Raw genomic sequence first — 22534 nt, 5'->3', positions numbered from 1 at the left:
GAAACAAAAACACTAATATGCCAAAATTGTGAAATAAAGCCAAAGACATATTAAGCTGCAAATTCAGACTTAGAACAATTTCAGTATGAATGCAAGTAAATACAAAACAAGCATTCAACTCAAGAAATCAGGAAGAATAAAAGCAGAAAAAATCTAAAGACAGCATTAGAAAGAAAAACAGAAAAAAGAAAATTCAGTGAAATGAAAAGAATCAGGAAAAGCAAATTCATAAGTAAAGGATCAGTTCTTTGGAAAACAAATTTTTTAAACAACTCTGACAACTAATCGAAAAAAGAAAAAAATAATGAAGTGAATTTAACAATTTTAAAAAATGATAATATATGTCTATATTATATATATGCACATACATATAATCATTTTGAACATCTCAATGAACTACACAAATAGTCTAAGCTAAGATAGTTAAAATTTCCTATAGTGATTCCAGAAATAAAAAAAAAGTTCACTGATAATTGAAATCAAACTGAAAATTTCCATAAAAATGTAATCAAATTATCTCTTAAAGATCCCAGAAAAGGTCACACGTTAAAACATTCAAGGAACAGTTTACCTGGTATAATAATACCCCCTTATTGAAATATGTACTGAATTCCTCTTACTTGGCCTTGAATTATATGCTAAGTTCAAAAATGCAAGCAAAACAAATACCCCCGCCCTCACGGCTCATGCAATCCAGTTCTAGGATATAGATGAGTAGAAGTGTATAGCGGGATTGTAGCTGGAGAAGATTCTGGGAAAGTTCTTTCTTACTAGACCTTATAATCATTCAATTAAAATATTTCCTGTATTAAATCATCTTTGCATTCCTGGATTAATGCTTATCCTTTTTCTTCCTTAAATGAAACTAACACCTTCAGATGAAAAAGAGCAGTACCGATCTAAAATAACAGGTAGGACCAGGCACGGTGGCTCATGCCTGTAATCCCAGCATTTTGGGAAGCCAACACAAGAGAATTGCTTGAGCCTAGGAGTTCAGGACCAGCCTGGGCAACATCTGTCTCTTATACACATCTAGATGTGTATAAGAGACAGGATCACAGGCGTGAGCCACAGCCCCCGGCACTACCAGCCTTCTTAAAGTCTTTAGATTCTCACTGCTTTAATTCTTGCTTCTACAGAGTTATATAATGATATTAATTCCCTTATTTACAATTTTTAGTAGCACCTTATGGCCTGTAATATAAATTCAAAACTTCACCATACAAACTAATCTGCCCATGCTTTCTCATACTGTGGGCTTTAGTCATTTATCCAGACTCTTATGACTATCTATACTCATCATATTTTCTCTGCCTATTATTCTCTTTGTAACCTGACAAATTATTACTTATCTGTCAAAATATAATTTAAATATCGTGTCTTAGGGGAATATCTTCTCCAACTCTTCACTACCACAATCCAAAGCAGGTTTAATCACCCATGTCATTTTGTAAATTTTTCCCTTAGTATTCCTCATCCCACAATATAGTTCTTAATGTGATCTGTCTCTTCTAAATTAAGTTCCCAGAGAGCAGGTAAAAATTCTGTAGGTAACCAGAACCTGGCACAATTTCTGGCTTTTTCTTGTACTCAGCAAGTATCTGTAAATTTAATAAATGAATAAATAAATGACAGAAGAAATTTTGATAGCTCTAAAAGAGAATGAAGTCTAAAAATTATTTTAATATAATTGATGTCAAACAGTAACATTCCTTTAATATCACATGAAATGTAGAGTTAAGATGATGGAAAGAAATGACAAAAGAATGGCCACAAAAACATTGTGCTTGCTTAAAATTATAAAGGACAAAATGTATTTACACCTCATAACTTTAAAAAGGAAAATTTATATAAACCTTTGCTTTGGGTTAGTACATCTAAAAAAATTTAAAAGGTAAAACAATACATTGTGATATAGTTGGATTTATAGCTGGATATAGTTGGATTTACAATAAATTTATAAATTTATATCCAATCAATTCATTCAAACTAATAGAAAAGCAAATAATCAGTTATTTTAAAAATTATATAATATTATGTACTGTTTCTAAGAGTTCTAATTAAGATGTGCTTTCAAGATAATAACTATATTTTACATAGATTAGTAGCTATCAATCAACTGTTTGACACAGAAAGCAGTACAAGTATTCACCAGTCTTCTTTATATATCTTAAAACATGTTTGATTTATCAGGTCAGGGGTGGTGGCTCACACCTGCAATCCCAGTACTTTGGGAGGCTGAGGCAGGAGATCACTTGAGGCCAGGAGTTCGGATCAGCCTGCCCAACATGGCAAAACCCTATCTCTACTAAAAATACAAAAATCAGCCAGGCATAGTGATATATGCCTGTAATTGCAGCTACTTCAGAGGCTGAGGTACGAAAATCGTTTGAATTCGGGAGGTGGAGGTTGCAGTGAGCCAAAACTGTGTCACTGAACTCCAGTCCGGGCAATAGAGCAAGATTCTGTCTCAAAAACAAAACAAAACAAAACATATATGATTTATCAGACATAAATTTTATATTTTTGGCTGGGCACGGTGGCTCACGCCTGTAATCCCAGCACTTTGGGAGGCCGAAGTGGGCGGATCACAAGGTCAGGAGATCCAGACCATCCTGGCTAACACGGTGAAACCCCATCTCTACAAAAACTACAAAAAAATTGGCCAGGCGTGGTGGCGGGCACCTGTAGTCCTAGCTACTCAGGAGGCTGAGGCAGGAGAATGGTGTGAACCCAGGAGGTGGAGCTTGCAGTGAGCCGAGATCGTCCCACTGCACTCCAGCCTGGGCGACTGGGCTGGACAGAGTGAGACTCTGTCTCAAAAAAAAAAAAAAAAATTATATTTTTACACACTAGTAATTTTTACAGAAAGCCATAATATAATTACATGAATATTCATAGTCTAAAATCTGTATCTCCTCTTGATTACAGGTAATGAATCATGAATCACCATGGTCCATCAGTTCATTCACTTACTCATTAACTTATTCATCAAAAATTTATTGACTCTATTTGTGGAAGTGTGTAGTTGCCAATTAATTAGGACTGCAGAAATTTTTAATACCTCACAACTAGGGCAGGACCTCCCTCAATTTACTCTATTCTGTTTGCTTCTATACTATATACTACTGCCAGAATAAATAAACTTCTCTGTTAAGGACCTCCTTTGGCTCTCTAAGTCCCAGGACAAAAATTCCAAAATCTTCTGCATGGTTCTCAGTGTATTCCATAACCTAGCTCTTTCCTAGTCATCTAACTCAATTTCCCCACACTTCCCTGCCTGGCCTGCCCCTCTAGCACTATCAAGGACATCTCTTCATTCCTTGTATTAGGGATGGACATCCCCAGCACTATCTCTGCTTGTGCTGATGGAATTAGAATCATGATATCCTTTCTTTGCCTATACTTAGCAAAATCCCATTTGGCTTTCAAGGAATATCTCTTCAGAATCATCTCTAACTACCCAAGACCCTACTCATCTTTCTTAAATAAGCACCAGAATAAAATCTAGGTTTGCATGTAAAGCCTATCCAGTGACTTGTCTGGTCTTAAGACTATTTTTCTCCTGAGTCCATTTGAGATAAATGAAACATTTGCTTCAGTTTACTCTCTAGCTTCATTAGCCATAGGAAGTGAGGCAGTTCCCTCTGACACCCTATTATGTCTCTTCTCCCAATACAGACCAAGAGAACAGGAGCAGAAAAAGAAACTAATGGTATACATATTTCTTCCAAGCTTCCCTGTCAGTCTTCATTAAAAATGTCTTGGCTTCTCTTATATGCCCTTAAAAAAAGATTTTTATAGACTTCCTATTAATATCTTATTTTGCATAATTGTACATATTTAGGAAATATTTAAATCTAAAATTTCTCAAATACTACTTTTTAAATCATCATAAATAATGCATGACATTTTAATACTGATGTCCCTTGGAGATTACTAAGTTGAGTACAATAGATATTATCTGTACCACATTTATCTGAATCTACCTTTTCCAGAACTGGCAGCCAAGATACCACAAGATGTAAGTTCTTCAAACAGAGCCAGTCTCCATTGCGGGCACATTCTTTTAGCATTTGAATTGCTAAATCAGCTTGACCTTGACCCATGGCAACCTGCAAAAGCAAAAAAACAAACAAACAAAATTTAAAAAACAGATCTGCTAACATGTTATAATATAACGGTATGAGATTCAATAATAGTAATCCCCAAACCTTCCTAACTGGCTTTAACAATAAATTTGGAAGAAGAATCAAACTAATACCAGAAATTAATCTTCTTTAAATAATTAAAAGCTTATATGAATAGTTTAAGTTTCCTGCCAGAATCACTAGTAACAGGTACAATCTGTAGAGCTCCCCTTCCGAAGACACCTCACTGATACCTGAATATTGACCTAATATAGACCTAATCTACTATGATTGACCAGAACTCTCTATTAGTGCAAAACCTGCACACCTGAGCCTAACAGCGCTACTATTTTGCTATATTTCATTTATATTTTTCTTTGTAAAATTTTTACTGTTCAATTTTGGGTTGCTATGAAGTATTCAGTTGTTTAAAAAATCATTATTAATTATTTTCCCAGTGAAAAAGATGTATTCACTTGTTAAACATTGAGGGTGAATTAATACATTTCATTTTCAAATTTACATGCAAACTGAAAAAAAGGAGACACCCTGAACAAACAAAAGTTCCTACCTCAGGGAAAAAAAATTACATTACAATGAATACATTTTACTCAAAATTTTATGTATTTCTTTCAGTTCAGGTAAATAAAGTGTAAATGAACATTACTGTGATTTATCGTAAAAGCATCCAAGTAAAATTTTAAAAGTAATTCTCAAAATGAAAGCAAATTTATGAATTTCCTATAGCTGCTTTAATAAATTACAACAGATTTAGTGCCTTCAATTATCACCAAATGTCTGGAGGCTAGAAGTTTCTCACTGGCCTAAAATCAAGGTTCTGGGTTTGAAAATAAAGGTACTACTATAACGCTATGTTCTTTCTAAAGGCTCTAAAAGATAATTCTTCCCTTGTTTTTTCCAGTTTCTGGAAGCCACCTACATTTCTTTGCTTATGGCCCGTTCCTCCATCTTCAAAGCCAGTAGCACAGCACAGTCTGTCTTCTCTGACCTCTACTTGGATCATCGTATCTCCTATCTTCGCTCTTGACGCACCTGTCTCCCTCTTATAAAAAAAACCTTTGTAATTTTATATTGGGTCCACCTGGCTAATTCAGGCTACTCTTCCCATCTGAAGATCCTTAATTAGATCAGCAAAGTTCCTTTTGCCATGGAAAATAACATATCCACAGTTCTGAGGATTAGGACATAGACAATTTTTGGGGCATTATTTGGCTTATCACAACCAAAAATGTTCATTTGACCAATATCATCAAGTGCGGGAACAGCAATAGCAAAGACAAAAACAGCGGGACAATATGTACTTACCTGGTGATAACACTCGCCGCTTCTTTCAGTATTAGCAAGTTCTTGAAGTTCCTGAGAAGGATCGGCACCCGGAGAAATAATTATCAAGATGGGTTCAATTTCCAGTGTCTCTTTGTATAAACGTTTGAGATTTAGAGGCAGTGGGGACACCTCTTTCAGTCCTAAAAGATATATTTTAAAAATTAAAAATAAAAGCAGTATGCATTGTTAAAAAGTGTATTAAATCTAATTATATGATATATAATAGAGAATACCCAGGTGAGTTATAATCTCATCATATATTAAAGTTTTTCCACTCTAAAATCATATACTATTAAGAGTTAACGTCTGTTTTATGCTTAAGATGCCAGGCATTTTTCTAAATGTTTTCCATGTATGGTATCATCTTATTATTACAATGCTATGAGGTAGGTACCCTGATTACCACATTTAACATCTGTATTGTAAATTGAGACCACAATACAGGCCTGTAGGTGTATTGTAAATTGAGACCACAATGCAAGAGAAGAGTAAACCCAACCATCAATCTATATATCTCATTAGTCCAATACAATTCATTAATGATAGCTGAGTGCCTACTCTGTGTCATGCATATGGGGAATCAGATTTCTCATGATATGGGTAAATGATTTCATGCCAAAAAGTTATTTCTTATGCCCATGGGGAAAAAAAGGCTGTATGGGTAGTGAAAAGAATGCTTAAGACAGAAATACATAGCTGTCAGTTTATATTTGTTAGCCAAATGACCCTATGCAAATCATTAAAATGCACTGTGCCCCAGTTTCCTCAATTGTAAAACAAGGATAAAGCAATCCACAGGTCCTTTGGAAGCAAAATAAGTATAATAATTGTAACAAATGCCATTTATTCATCACCTACTGAATGCTAAGCATTATATCAGGTAGTTTATTTAAATGATATCTAAACCATACAATGATCCTGAGAAACAAATATCATTATATTAATTTTATGGGGAAGAAAACTAATACTCTCTCTTCTGCTAAAACTTGAATGTTTCCATTATTAATGTATTTCATAAAAGCCAAACTGAAAAGGCTCATGTGAATTAATAACTTAAAATATACTTATTTGAATTGAGTTAAAATGAGTGTTACACCGGACTTAAAAATTAAGAAAAAATTAGGAGTATGTAACTGAGTGAGTACATGGGCAAGAAGGGCTTCCATATATTCTCAAAAGTAGAAGTGAATAGACAAGACTGCACCTCAGATATGGACATCCTTAAAGAATTAAGAATAGTAAACACTTTAAAATATAAATTCAATGTTATCATGATGGGTCAAAAGAGACATTTCTAGGTAACCAACCTGAAAAGGTACATTTCATGCATAAAGCAGCACCCTTGGCTATTCTTCACAACAGCAACCCATAATGCTAAGCATTTCCAAAGTCAGAAATATTCCTAATAACAGGTGAAATTTACTCCAAGAGCCACTTAAAATTGATGAATTGTTTTTAGAGGCATATTTTATAAATTTTCTTTTTAACTAAGTTTAAATTGCTAACAACTATTCAATTGTTAGCAATTTAAATTTAGCAATAAAGAATTCTTATGTACTTGCAATGCCGTAAGAAATATTTCTATTCATTTTGCATTCACTTATTTATTCATAAATTCAATAAATATCTAGGCCAATTAAATATATTGTCTGATTTAATAAAGTGTATCAAAAGTCTTTAAAATGTACATGGCCTTGATCAGTAATTAAAATTATAATAATTTAAGAAACAATTCAGGATATGGATGCAGAAGCATGTACGAGGACTTTTCATTGTAGCTGTTGATACTAGCTAAAAACTGGTAGAAAGAAATTGAGTTTCTAACAGGAGTCTGAGTAATTTCTGATAGCCATACATTGAAGCTGAAGTTACAAGCATGTTGAGGTCAAAGATAATATACAGAGAAATAAGATTATTCAAGAGATTTGGCAATAATGCCAAATTGTAATATATACACTTCTACGTGCATAAAAAGAAAGCAAAGGCATACATAGAAAAGTTAACAATGATTAGTGCTAATGATGGAATAGCAGGTGTTTCTCATTTTCTTTTCATGTCTATGCATTTCCTGATACTCCTCTAATTACTATATATTATACAATAAAAATGTCAAAATATATAAAATATTTTCATTTAAAATAACTACTTGCTGACTTAAGTGTGCTTTATTTGGAAAATATATGCCAATACAAAAACTGTCTAAAAAAGCTAAAATGCAGATTACCATACCACTTGTTTATTTAACCAATGTACACTGTAAACTTCATGTGGGCAAGAATCATACTGAATCTTTCACTACTTTATATCCAGAGACTAGCAAATTCAATTATAACTTTTAATTTTAAAATCCCACAGGATATATCTCCATTAATTCATTTTACACAATATTTCAAAGCAATAAAACATTTTGAGTTGGAGAAAAAAATCATGAAAAATACCTTGCCATTTAATGTAACACAGGTGACATTCGTATTACTTGGAATTAGATGTTAGCCATCCTGCCCAAAAAACTCCAGCAAAATTTCTGTTGCACTTTAAGTGAACTGAGTATACTGGTTTTATCAGTCCAAATAATTCTGATTCATGATACCATCAGACTCCTCAATACGAATCATTCAAAACTATTTAATAAAGTTAGAGAGCCAAAAATAATAATTGCACTGTGAATTAAGTGCACTGTGCATGAAAAATTGCTCTGTGATTCCAAAACTATTTGGAAATCACTGGAACCTGATATTCTGACCATAAGTTTAAAAATAAATACAGCATTTCTTTCAAAAAAATAAGAATAAGACAGAGGAATAACTTAAACCTTTATTGCATTTTATGCAAATAAAATATTGATATAATAAAAAAGAAATAACTTGCAGTTGAAAAAGGACAAATTGACTCCTGTACTTTGCAGGTACCTGAGTAAAGAAAGTGGCAAATTATCAAAACTATTATACATAGTAAGTATAATAGATTCATTCTTTTTCATTCCTCTCATCCTCGGTAACAAAGAGCTAATAAGTATCAGATGTATAAAATTACCTTTCTTTTATGAGAAAAAAACAATTGTAAAAATGTATCACAACCATCAGTAAAAAGAGGAAAATCAACAGCCACTACCTAACCCAATATATGTGAACCAATTAAATGGGAAACTACGCTTTAGAAATGGAATGGTACTCAACCCTAGAGACAAGTAAAAAAGTCAAATATGTTGTGGTAAGCAGAATTCTAAAGATATCTCTTTCAAGAATCCTAAGCCCTGGTTATTCAATCAAAAACTAAACTAAGTACTGCTGTGAAGGGACTTTGCAAATAAAACTAAGGTCATGAACCTAAAAGTAAGAAGATTATCCTGTGTTATTCACGTGGGCCAAGCTAATCAATTGACCCCTTAAAAGGGGAGCAGTTTCTCTAGTTAGAGTCAAAGAAGTGTAGCAGAAAAGAGAAACAGGAGAGACATGAAGCATGCAAAGGAATCAATCTGCAAATGCTGGCTTTAAAGACGGAGGAAGGGGGCTAGATACCAACTGGCATCTAAAAGCTGAGAATGACACCAAAAGACAGAAAGAAAATGGAGACCTCAGTCCTAAAACTGAATAGGGCTGTGAACCTTAATGAGTTTGGAAGTGGATTTACCCCAGGGCTTCCAAAACTTGGAACAAAGAAACCTGGTGAGCCCATCAGGTTTCTGACCTGCAGAAGATGATAACTGGGCATTGTTTAAACCTGATAAATTTCTAGTAGCAGTAGAAAATGAATGCAAATATTCTTAAGTCTTTCTTTTAGACACAGACTTGATAAGACAGATTGAGCTATGAAAGCAAGGTACATGGGAAGGGATGATGCCATAAGAGAGGTACAGAACTGTAAAACTAGGAAGGATGCATAGTTCAAAAAAAACTTTTGGATGAAGAACCTTTAAAAATTTCTGGTTCCTGTAGTTATTGCAGCACTGTATGGGGACATGTCTCTTTACATTCCCAATACCTCAATACACATAGCATAATATACTCCTCATAATAGTTTTTTTTAAGTCAAAATTACATCAGAATTACAGAAGTAAGAATACTTTCATCTGGTCAGTACCATTTTAAAAAAGTAATGTAGTAGATTTTGCCAGCACATAAGTCTTGCTTTGTAGAATCTTATTAAACAGGCATCCCTAAAAGCTTTGAGGATTGCTATACTAATTTAAATCTTCAAATCAAAACTACTTCCATAAATACATCTTTTTAATTTACTATTTTTAAGGTTTATAGATTATTAAAACAGTTGCTAAAACTTAATAAGGATCTTTCCATATGAATGATGCTTGAGAAATTACATTTAAAATCAAAGCTCTAAAATTTGGTTAAAAAGAGGTAAGTGCCTGTTGTTCTCCAGTGATTTGAATTTTTAAAACTTATTCATGAAATAAAAACTCCAATTTTACATGAAAACAATTTAATAAAGCTACTTAACCAAATACAAAGTCATACAGCCATAAAATAGTAAACATAATTTTTGCTTAGAAAGAGTATGATTTTAGAAGTGTATTAAACTTTCAAAGCATCTGAATATATAAATAACATGAGGTTTTTAATTAATGCCATTAAACCTTAAATGTCAACTTGACCTGGAGATGAAATAGTACCATAAGTATTTCAAAGAGTTGATAGTCAAACTATAAAATCAGTAGGAAAGGTCATGTGCAATGTGGCACAAAGACCACATTATTAAAGACTAAATGGGTAGTAGGAAAAAAACTCTTAAGAACCTCTCTGGAAAGTGTCCTGTTTTATTTTGATATGCATTTGAGCAATAGTAACAGCAAGTACAAAGGTTCTGATATTTCAGAAACATACTTACAGCAGTAAAAAAGCAAGAAAAAGACAATTATGTGGGTAAAGAACTGAGCAAGGGTCAAGAGTGGTTAGGAGATAAGATCTGAGGGTAAGACCTTGTAGGACATTGTAAGGATTCTGAAGAAGATGAGATGTCACATTCCATCAGAAGAGTTGGAGCAGAGGAATGATATGATCTAATTTATATTTCAAAAAGCTGCTATATTGAGGATAGACTTCAAGTGGGGAAGGATAGATGCCTGAATGATAATAATCTTGCTTATGTAAAAATGGCTTAAACAAAGTGGTAGAAAGTCCTAAAGGTCTGAGAAGTGACTGGATTCTGGATATATTCTGAAGATAGAGACAACAAATAAAAGGTATGGCAGTAATTGAGAGCTGATGGTAGCTTGTATTAGGTTGGTACTAATAAAGCAAATAAAATGAATTCAGAATAAGTTTTAGGGTTGAAACCAAAAGAATTTGATGGTAGGTTGGGTATAGAAAGAAAGAAAAGAGAGGAAAGAATTACATGAGCTGCACGATGACTTTTCAATCAACGATGGACCATGTATACCATGGTCATTCCATAAGATTATAATGCTATATTTTTACTGTATCTTTTCTATGTTTAGAGACACAAATACCTACCACTGTGTTACAATTGCCTATAGCATTCAGTACATGAATGTGCTGCACAGGTTTGTAGCCTAAGAGCAATAGGTTATACTATATAGCCTAGGTGTGTATGAGGGTGTACAATCAAGGTTTATGTACACTCTATGATATTCACACAATGAAACTGCCTAATGACACATTTCTCAGAATGCATCCCCACTGTTAAACAACACATGACTGTACTTTTGTTAAACAACACTGTTAAACTGTTAAACAACTGTTTTAACAACACATGACTGTACTTTTGGGGTTTTGGATTAAACAGTTGAGTGGATGATAGTATAAACAAATCAAAAGTTCTGTACTGATCACATTAAATTTGAGATATTTATTTTTGCTGTTTTTAATACAAAAACATCACATAAGCATTAAATACACAAGCCTAGAATTTCAGGGCTGGAAATAAGAGATACAAGAGTCAATAATTTAAGAATGATATTTAAATCCAGGGATTGGGTAAGGTCGCCTACAGGGAGAATATGTAATAACGAAAGAATAAAACCCAGGGCAAAACTATAGTAAAAAAGAAAAGTACTCTAACACTTAGAAGACATGCAGACAAGAAGCCAGTAAAGGAAAGTAAAAAGGAACAGCCTAAGAGGGTTGGGGAATGAAAAAAGAAACATAACAATCAAGAGAAGAATGTGTTCTATAAAGAAAGAAATGGACAACTTTGAGTTTAGAAAGAAGTGAAAAATAGGATACTGGCTAGAAAAGGGTCTGAGACCAAGGGAGGTATTTTTAAGACAGATGATACTAAAATATATTTGTATGCTGAAAAAAATGATCCAGCAAAGATGGTGAAATTCATGATGTGGGAGAAGATGATAATGGCAGAAGTGAAGAAGAAAACAGTAAATGAGTTGACCTTTGATTACAGCTAAGATATTCTTTCATAGTAAGAGAAAGGAAAGCAGAATGAGAATGAGTACTAATGCAAATGGTAGATGTGTTGATGGGAAATGAAGAATTTTTGTCTTACTGCTTCTATTTTCTCAAAAATGCTAGTAAAAGGCTACTTCAACTAATCTTAATGCTAAATACAGGGACAACTGTTTTCCATATTCTTAGATGTGTATTACACAGTGATTACTCACCATGTGTATCCAAATTTGTGAACATGTTAATTGTTACAGTAACAAGATAAAGCATATTCTAAAGCATTTCCAAACATGGACACCAGTATCTTTTTTTCCAACTACTGCAGTCTTTAGGATCAACAGTTAAGAAGAAGGCAGAGCAAGATGGACAAATAGAATCTTCCAGCAATTGTCCCCTGCAGGAACATCAAACTGAATATCCACATAAGAAAACACCTTCATATGAACCAAAAATCTAGTGAGTGATCACAGCAGCTGATTTCAATAGAATCACAAGGAAAGAGGCATTGAAGAGAGTAGGAAAAATAGTCTTGGATTGCCTATACCACTCCTTCCCCAACCACAGGCAGAACAGCACAGAGAGAATCTGTGTGCATAGGGGAGGAAAGTGAAGTGAGTGTGACTTTACATTGGAACTCAGTGTGGTCCAGTCACTGAGCAGAACACAATACTGTTGCAGGAATCGGGGGACAAGAGAGACCTCAGAGTAAAGAGGATTTTATTGAGTGCACTCAGACCCACTGGATTAAAATCCTGAGACTGGGCCCAGAAAAAAGACAGCTCTTGACCTTTATATACACTTCAAAAAGGGAGTGGGCTAGCTTGAAGCAGGATCGCAGTGATGTGAAAGCAAGGATACAGAGGCAGAACGAAGCCAGTTAATCAAATTGTGACAGGTGCATAACCCAGAATGACACATGACCCTTGCTATTCAGCCCAGATGGCTGTTACCTAGGTTTTGCTCAAGTGTCTTGCATGGGCTTATCTCATAACCTTCACTATGGTGCCCAGGTGGCTGTAGCTCAGGTCTGCTCAGATGGTTCATGAGCTTCATTGTACTGCTTAGATAAAACAGAATACTTGAAGCTACTAGTTACAGAGAACAGGAATCTATAAACTCATACCATAAGAGAAAGGAAATTTTGTTTTTCTCCTTCCTATGTTGAGGGAGAACTGGGAGAGTCTCCAGAGCACATTCCTTTGTGTCCTAGTTTCTCAGATAGTGTTTATCGAGGCTTTTCCTGAGTCTGGGCTGTGCTTGTTGCTGCCTCTGGGATAAGTCAGCCTAATACAGAAAAGCTTATTTCTTTTCCTTTTTCTTTCTTTAATTTTCTCCTCATTACCAGGCAGAATTCTACCAGTGCCCATGGAAGGAGCATATAAAGCAGCCCTGGGCCAGAGGGAAGTCCTCTGCTTCAGCAGGAAGAAACCAAGTCCCAGTCATCTTTACCACTAGCTAATTAAATGGCCTGAGGGCCCAAATAAATCTGAGTAGCAGTCAGGACACAGTGACTGCAGTCCTTGGGCAAGCCTTGGTGCTATTCTGGTGTCCATAGCAGTGGGCTTGGGGTGTGACCCTGTGTAACCCCAATTGCAGCAGCCCACAAGAGTACTTGCATCACCACTCCCTCAACTCCAGGCAATGCAGCACATGGACAGGTTCCTTCTCTTCGGCGGAAGGTGAGAGAATAGTACAGAGGACTATGTCTTGTAAATTGGACAAAAGCCCAGTCACAGGAAAATAAAGCACCAGGAAGATTCCTGAAGCCTATGATTCCAGGCCTTTGCTCCTTAGTTGATGTTTCAAGATCCATTCTGGGCCAGAAGGGAATCTGCTGGCTTACAACCTACTGACTAAGGTAGCCTCAGGCCTTGAATGAACATCAGTGACAGCCAAGCAGTAGTTGTCACAGGCCTTGGGCAAGCCTCAGTACTGTGCTGGTCTGGAAGGCTTGAGGCTTCAGGTATGACTCAGCATGGTACCAGCTGTGGTGGTCAAGGCAGAGCCCATATCAACTCTCCCCAAACTCTAGGCAACCCAGCATAGAGAGAGAATCCTTTTGCTTGGAGGAAAGAGAGGAAAGAGAGCAAAAGATTTTGTCTAGGAACCCAGAAAATTCTCCCTTATCTTCCTCAAGTCCACCAAGGCTGTGTTTCTAGGAGTCTGCAAGAGTCATAGAGTTCTTGGGCTTAGGGTTCCCAATAGTACTAAAACAGCTTTAGTGAAAACGGGCTTCGGTAACAACACTCAGTCTCCTTTGGATTCCTAGAAAGCCCTCTCAAGAAGAACAGGTAAAAACAAGTCCAGACTCTGAAGACAGGAATAAATATCTAACTCTTCAATGTCCAGACAATGATGAAAGTCCACAAGCATCAGAAACATCCAAGAAAACATGACCTCAGCAAATGAACTAAATAAGGCACCAGTGACCAATCTTGAAGTAACAGAGATATGTAACCTCTCCATCAAGAAATTCAAAATAGCTGTCTTGAGGAAACGCAATGAACTTCAAGATAACACAGAGAATGAATCAGAATTATATCAGAGAAAAAAATTTTTTTGAGACAGTCTCACTGGCCCAGGCCGGAGTGCAGTGGTGTAATCTCAGCTCAGCGCAACCTCCGCCTCTCCCAGATTCAAGCAATTCTCCTGCCTCAGCCTCCTGAGTAGCTGGGATTACAGGTGCCTGCCACCATGCCTGGCTAATTTTTGTATTTTTACATGGGGTTTCACTATGTTGTCCAGGCTGGTGTTGAATTACTGACTTCAAGTGATCCGCCCAACTTGGCCTTCCAAAGTGCTGAGATTATAGGTGTGAGCCACTGCACTTGGCCTATATCAGAGAAATTTAACAAAGAGATTCAAATAATTTTATAAAACAAATCAAATCCTACAGCTGAAAAATACAATTGACAAACTGAAAAATGCATCAGTGTCTCAATAGCAGAATTTATCAAACAGAAGAATACATTAGTGAGTTTGAAAACATGAAAATATAGAGGAGAAAAAAGAAAGAAGAATAAAAAGGATGAAGTATGTCTACAAGATCTAAAAAAATAACTTCAAAAGGACAAATCTATAAGTTATTGGCTTTGAAGAAGATGTAAAGAAAGAGCTCAGGATATAAAGTTTATTCAAAGAAATAGTAACAGAGAACTTGCCTAGCATAGAGAAAGGTAAGAATATTCAGGTACAAGACAGTCAAAATCACCGACAGATTCTATCTAAATAAGACTATTTCAAGGCATATAATAATCGCTCTTAGAGGCCAAGGACAAAGAAAAGATTCCAAAAGCAGCAAGACAAAAGATGCAAATAACATATAAAGAAGCTCCATGTGTCTGGCAGCACATTTCTCAGTGGAACCCTCACATGCCAGGAGGGAGGGGGATGGCATATTCAGAGTGCTAAAGGCAAAACAAAGCTTCCAACTTAGAATATTATATCCAGCAACAACATCCTTCAAACATAAGAAAGAAATAAAAACTTCCCTAGGCAGACTAAAGCTAAAAAATGTCACCAACACCAGAACTATCTTATAAGAAATGCTAAAGGGAATTCTTCAATTTAAAAGAAAAGGATTCTTAAGCAATAAGAAATCATCTGAAGGTATAAAAGTCAGTGGTAAAAGTAAGTCTACAGACAAATACAGAAAATGCTAACACTGTAACTGCAGTGTGTAAATCACTTGTGTTAGGCATTCTTGTGTTGCTATTAAGAAATATCTGAGATAGGCTAATTTATAAAGACAAGAGATTTGATTCACTCACAATTCTGCCAGCATGGTACCAGCATCTGCTAGGCTTCTGTGGGGGCCTCAAGAGAGCTGTTACTGATGGCAGAAAGCAAAGGAGGAGTAAGTGTCTCACATGGTAAGAACAGCAGCTTGCAAGTCACATGGCAAAAGCAGGAGCAAGAGAGAGTTGGGGAGGGTGGTGCCACATGCTTAAACAACCAGGTCTTGAGAGAACTCACTCACTATTGTGAGGACAACACCAAGCCACAAGGGATCTGCCCCCATGACTCAAATACCTCCCACCAGGCCCCATCTCCAACACTGGAGATTACAATTCAACGTGAGATTTGCTGGGGACGTATATTCAAACTATATCACCACTCATGTCTTTATTATGAAGTCTAAAAGATACCTATCAAAAATAATAACCACAATAAATTGCTAAGAGATAGACAATATAGAAAGATATAGATTGAGACCAAAAACATCCTCAAAATGGGGGAAGGGGAATTGAGTTTTAGTGTAAATTTTTTTTGTTTGTTTGGTTTGTTTTACTCTTCTTTTCTTTGTAATCAGAGTTAAGTTGTCATCAGTTTAAAATCCACTGGTTATGTTTTCTTCAAGCCCCATAGTAACCACAAAGGAAATAACTTATAATGGATACACACACACACAAAAAAAAGAAAGAAGTTAAAATATACTACCAGAGAAGATCCCTTACACACAAAGGAAGACAGGAAGAAAGAAAAAAAACAAAAGAGAGAGAGACTAACAAAAACAACCAGAAAACAAATAACAAAATAGCCGCAGTTAGCCCTTTCCTAAAATAGCCAGAGTCCTTTCCTATCAATAATAACTCTGAATATAAATGGACTAAATTCTCCACGTAAAAGAGAAACAGTGGTTGAATAGATTAACGATAAGACCCAACTATATGCTGCCTACAAGAAACTCAGTTCATATATGAAGACTCATATAGACTGAAAATAGAGAGATGGAAAAAGATATTCCATGCAAATGGAAACCAAAAAAGAGCAGGAGTAGCTGTACTTATATCAGATAAAATAGATTTCAAGACAAAAACTATAGAAAGAGACCAAAAAAGTCATTATATAATGATAAAGAAGTCAATTCAGCAGGAGAATTTAAGAATTGTAAGTATCTATATACCTAACACTGGAATATCCAGATATAAAGTAAATATTATTACAGCTGAAGAGAGAGATAGACTCTAATACAATAACAGCAGGCGACTTCAACACTCCACTATAAGCATTAGACAGATCATCCAGATAGAAAATCAACAAAGAAACATTAGACTTAATCTACACTATAGACCAAATAGACATTTACAGAACATTTCCACCAACAGCTACAGAATCAAGTTATATACTTATAACTCTTAAAGGAGGTAGATTCCCAAAATGAACTTTAAAAAATTATTTATTTATTTATGAGACAGAGGCTTGCTCTTTAGCCCAGGCTGCAGTGCAGTGACACTCAGCTCACTGCAATCCTTCACCTCATGGGCTCAAGCAATTATCCCACCTCAGCCTCCTCAGTAGCTGGGATTACAGGCACTTGCCACCACACCCAGATAATTTTTGTACTTTTAGTAGAGATGGGGTTTCACCACGTTTTCCAGGCTTGTCTTGAACTCCTGACCTCAGGTGATCTGCCCACCTTGGTCTCCCGAAGTGCTGGGATTATAGGCGTGAGCCACCATGCCCAGCTGCACTTGACAAATTAATAGGTTAGGTATCAAACTATCAATAAATATAAAAATTAAAACAGGTTATATGTAGCCTGATTATCATGCATATCTATTGTTTTGTACCAGCATCCCCTCCTTCACTTCTGGTAATAACCACTCCCCCATCCATGGCTGCTTTTGGAGAAATGTAATTCCATATATTTCTGATGTGATTAGTTGCAGAGGTGGATATGTAACCTAAGTTGAGCAAATCAGAGTCCTTCTCTAGGATTTTTGATGGTGAAGTTGGGAAGGAAAAGTTATCTTTCTTCTTTCATCATAAGCTTTAAAATATAACCCAGGAAGTTAGCAGTTTTATAAACCAGAATATTACGAACCCTTGAGACTAAGGATAATACACAAGCAGAAATTAAAATGAGAGTCTAAAAGCAACAAGAGAGGAAGAGAGAGATAAAGACACAAAGAAAAAGGGAGAAACAGAGAGATGGGAGTAGGGGGGCAGAGAAACACAGAGACAAACTCAAGGCTGAGACAAAGACAGAGTTTCCTGATATTGTCTGAGTCATGATGTTGTATAAGTCCAGTTAACCCGAAGACCAGCCCTATCTCTTCTTTCCTGAGTATTGAATACTTAAACTAATAAATTTCCTTTATTCATTTAAGTGAGTTTAATATAGTATCTGTCACTTGCAACCAAAAGAAAGGTGGATAATTATTCTGCCAGACATGAGTAAAAATTATCTGGTACATAAACATTCTATCAGAGTTGAATAAACAGTGACCATTTCCTCCCCCTGCATAAGTAAACAAAAGCACAGGGCATATCCAGACTATTTCCATATACTTACCGTTAACCAACCAGGTGACCAGTCTAAAAAGTGACTCAAAGTATTTGTGTGTGTATGGGTGAGGCAGAAGACAGGCATTATGCGAAAAGCTTGGTTGGTAGGTGTTATGGGTTAAACTGTGTCCCTCCCCACCCCCCAAAAAAGATATGTTGAAGTCTAACCCCTGTCCCTCAAAATGTTCACCTTTTTGAAAATAGGGCTATTGCAAGCAGAATTAGTTAACTTCAAATGAGGTCATACTGGACGAGAGTGTGCCTCAATTCAATATGACTGGTGTCCCTACAAGAACACATCCATATCTCTTCCTAGGTTCTTGTGGTTGCCTAGAAATCTTCTGTGTTCCTTGGCTTGTAGTTGTACAACTTGAATCTGTGCCTTCGTAATCACATTATGTTCTCCTTATGTGTCTGTCTTTACATGGATGTCTTCTTGTAAGGACACCAATCATATTGGATTGAGGAACACTCTAGTCCAAATACCTTCACTAAATATAGGATGTCAGAGTTAATTCAACATTATATATGGGTTATATCCAACAAAGAGAATTATTTTTCTTTTTTTCTTTTTTTGAGACAAGGTCTTGCTCGGCTGTCCACATTGGGGTGCGGTGACAGAATCACAGCTCACTGCAACCTTGAACTCCTGAGTTCAAGAAATCCTCCCACTTCAGCCTCCTGAGTAGCTAGAACTACAGGCATATGCCACCGTGCCTGGCTCATTTTTTAATATTTACTAAAGACAAGGTCTTACTATGCTGCCCAGACTGGTCTCAAACTACTGGGCTCAAGCAATCCTCCCCCATCAGCCTCCAAATGTGCTGGGATTACAGGTATTAAAACCACCTGTGCAAATGTTGTAATTCAGGAAATTATGACAGTGAAAGAGATCAGACCTAACCGACTCCATCTTGCTTCTAACCTTTAAGCTGACCTTGTTTATTCCTGCGTGTAGGCTGAACTAACCTTGGGAAGGAATTTAGTTGATGGTTTTGTAGTGCCCAATGGGTTCACCTTGCCTGTTGCCTAGACAGAGTTGATTTACCAAGACAGAGCTGGCTGTGCAGGAGACCAGAGTTTTATTACTCAAATCAGTCTCCCTAAGTATTCGGGATCAGAGTTTGTAAAGATGATTTGGTGAGTAGGGGCTTAGGAAGTGGGGAGTGCTGATTGGTCAGGTTGGAGATGGACTCACAGTGGGGCTGAAGTGAGGTCTTCTTGCTGTCTTCTATTCCTGGGTGGGATCACAGAACTGGTTGAGCCAGATTACCAGACTAGGTGGTGTCAGCTGATCCACCTAATGCAGGGTCTGCAAAATATCTCAAGCACTGATCTTAGTTTTTACAATAGTGATATTATACCCAGGAGCCATTTGAAGACGTTCAGACTCTTGCAGCCAGAGGCTGCATGACCCCTAAACCATAATTTCTTTTTTTGGGCGGGGAATTGAGTCTTGCTCTGTCACCCAGGCTGGAGTGCAGTGGTGTGATATCTCCTCACTGCAAACTCCACTTCCTGGGTTCCGGAGATTCTCCTGCCTCAGTCTCCCGAGTAGCTGGGATTACAGGCACCCGCCACCATGCCCGGCTAATTTTTCTTTCTTTCTTTTTTTTTTTTTTTAGGAAAGACGGGGTTTCACCAAGTAGGGCAGGTTGGTCTTAAACTCCTGACCTCAAGTGATCCACCCGTCTTGGCTTCCCGAAGTGCTGGGATTACAGACGTGAGCCACCACGCCCAGTGCCTAAACCATAATTTCTAATCTCATAGCTAACCTATTAGTCCCTTGAAGGCAGACTTATCCCCAGGCAAAAAGCGGGTCTTTTTGCGAAAGGGCTATTATCAATCTTGTTTCAGAGTCAAACCATAAACTAAATTCCTTCCCAAGGTTAGTTCTGCCTATGCCCAAGAATGAACAAGGATAGCTTAAAGGTTAGAAGCAAGATGGAGTCAGTTTGGTCTGAGCTCTTTCACTCATAATTTCCTCAGTTTTATTTTTTGCAAAGGTGGTTTCGGTTTGACTCTGAAACAAAATTCATAATAGCCCTTTTTCAAAAAGACCCCCTTTCTTGCCTGGGGGCCAGTCTGCCTTTACAGACTAACAAATTAGCTACAAAATCAGAAATTATGGTTTAGGGGTAATGCAGCCTCTGGCTGCAAAAGTCTGAACATCTCCAAATGGCTCCTGGGGATAACATCACTATTGTAAAACCTAACCATTTCTGTGATCCCACCTAGAAACAGAAGACAGCAAGAAAACCTCACTTGAAACCCCCTATGATTCCATCTCCAACCTGACCAGTCAGCACTCCCCACTTCCCAAGCCCCTACCCACCAAATCATCTTTAAAAACTCCAACCCCCAATGCTCAGGGAGACTGATTTGAGTAGTAATAAAACTCCGGTCTCCCGTACAGCCGGCTCTGTGTGAATTACTCTTTCTCCATGGCAATTCTGTCTTGCCAAATCAGCTCTGTCTAGGCAGCAGGCAAGGTGAACCTGTTGGGCAGTTACAGGATGAGCCACCATGCCCAGATGAGAATTGTTTTTCTAAAACAGGTAGAGACTGGAAGATAAATAAACAGAATGAATAAAAGAGATATCATAACATTTCTAATCTAAAGCTAACATAAAATGAAAGGTAAATTAAAAACAAATAATTCAGGTCAGTGGTCTAGTTCTTGAAAAGCATCACACTTACCCAGAGTTTTACATGCAAAAAGAGCCATGGCACTTTGCAATCTGTCCGGTCTTAGCGCCTGTACTACGAGAATCTTAAAATAAAATGCAGAATATTTTTAAAGAATAAAGTTGTGCAACTACTTTAAACAATAATTAATGTTAACTAATTAAACAAATGTTTACTAAATATGGGAACACTTATCATTGTTTCATAATATTTACTGTGCTTTAAACTGTCACTATAGGTATATAGCAAGTATATATCAAAAATGTTACTGAAATCCGTTTACTTCCTCAAGCCTATCATCAAAAGTAAACATAGGGTTAGCAGCGTCTTCCGGATCTAATAAAAGGCTAAATGGCAGGTGAAAATCATGGTATGTAGGTGAGGCATTTCTGTTGACAGCAAACAGAGACCCAGAAATCCTCCCTAAAATGTTCAAATCACTATTTTTACCTTTAAAAAAAAAACAGGAAAGAAACAGTGTCTCGCCCTGTCACCCAGGCTGGAGTGCAGTGGTACAATCACATCTCACTGCTGCCTCGAATCCTGAGCTCATGTGATCTTTGCACCGCAGCCTCCCAAGTAGCTGGGACTACTGATTCATATATATCTATGATATTCCTAGATGTTTTAAGTTTTCAAATCAATTTTTTCTTAGTCATTTTCCTTTTGGTTAAGCACTCTTGGGGAAATAGAATTCACTGTATATGGAGACACAAAGGGGTCAGATCAAGAGAAGAGATAAATGGAAAGGTCATTTCCTGGAGAATCAACTTCTGAAAAGCTCTCCCACTCTAATCTTTTTGACTAGCAAAAAAATTTGAGTGGAACCTGCCAGTAGGTTTCATCATTCTATTTTAAAATAGAATGGGAAAAATCCCCTGTTACTCACTATTAGGTCTTTTCCTTAAAAATAACTCCAGGAAATGATTGTAAAACTTGTACAATTTGTACCTTAGTTTCTTTCTGAAATAGATTTTTCCTATTACAAAATCCCCCTGGGGTCTCAGGCAAAGGGAATAACAAAGCCACAGTGAGAGAGAAACCCGGCCCAGAAACTTTGGCATGATTTAATTGTCAATAAAGTGGCAAAAGCATCAAGCCCTTCCCTAAATATGCCATTAAAGGTAAAGTAACACTCTAAAAGCAAAGCTTTCCTTTAAATGGCTTCTGAATAATAAGAGAAACATTAAACACTTTTTTTTGCATTTAGATAACACTAAATTTTACCTGCTGAAATAAGGAAACTTTCTTTGCAAGAATAGATGGAAACTCTTGCTCACACATTGAATTATGATAATAAGTACGCCACAGAGCTGCATCTTCAAAGCAGAGGGTCTGATAAAGACTGGGGAGAGCAATCTAAAAAATAAAAATGGCCATATACAGTGAGCTATAAGCAAATATAAGCACATATATTTATTTTTTAAAAAACTAAAAGTGAGAACCAATTATTAGTTGATGTTTATTGCTCATTTTCTACTTTGTGTTGGCTTATCTAATTATTTCTAGGTCAGCAACACTATGGTAAACTCACCTAATATTAAAGCCAGAATTAAAATAAACTTCCAAAGTAGTACTAAACCAGTGCTCAGGAGTTAAATCTTTTCTCTATGTAAAAACATTTGTATCTAGCTATCTCTACCTTATGAAGAAAACAAATGCGGTCATTAAGATCAAGTGTAAAATCTTTTTTTTTTTTTT

General features: G+C 36.4%; 1 protein-coding gene across 1 annotated transcript in view; it reads right to left on the bottom strand.

Moving 5' to 3' along the window:
• The window catches only part of DYNC2H1 (dynein, cytoplasmic 2, heavy chain 1), a 376294-nt gene that overhangs the window by 171586 nt on the left and 182174 nt on the right, over positions 1-22534 (bottom strand). Inside the window, exons 75-78 of the mRNA XM_011984411.1 lie at positions 22061-22192; positions 20846-20918; positions 5457-5617; positions 3990-4115 (exon numbers count right to left, since the gene is read on the bottom strand). Coding sequence (XP_011839801.1) covers positions 3990-4115; positions 5457-5617; positions 20846-20918; positions 22061-22192 — 492 coding nt within the window. The remainder of the gene's footprint in view (positions 1-3989; positions 4116-5456; positions 5618-20845; positions 20919-22060; positions 22193-22534) is intronic.

Source organism: Mandrillus leucophaeus, unplaced genomic scaffold (assembly GCF_000951045.1).
Source record: "Mandrillus leucophaeus isolate KB7577 unplaced genomic scaffold, Mleu.le_1.0 Scaffold267, whole genome shotgun sequence".
In the NCBI taxonomy this organism is placed as follows: domain Eukaryota; kingdom Metazoa; phylum Chordata; class Mammalia; order Primates; family Cercopithecidae; genus Mandrillus; species Mandrillus leucophaeus.
This window is presented reverse-complemented; position numbering and strand designations above follow the sequence as displayed.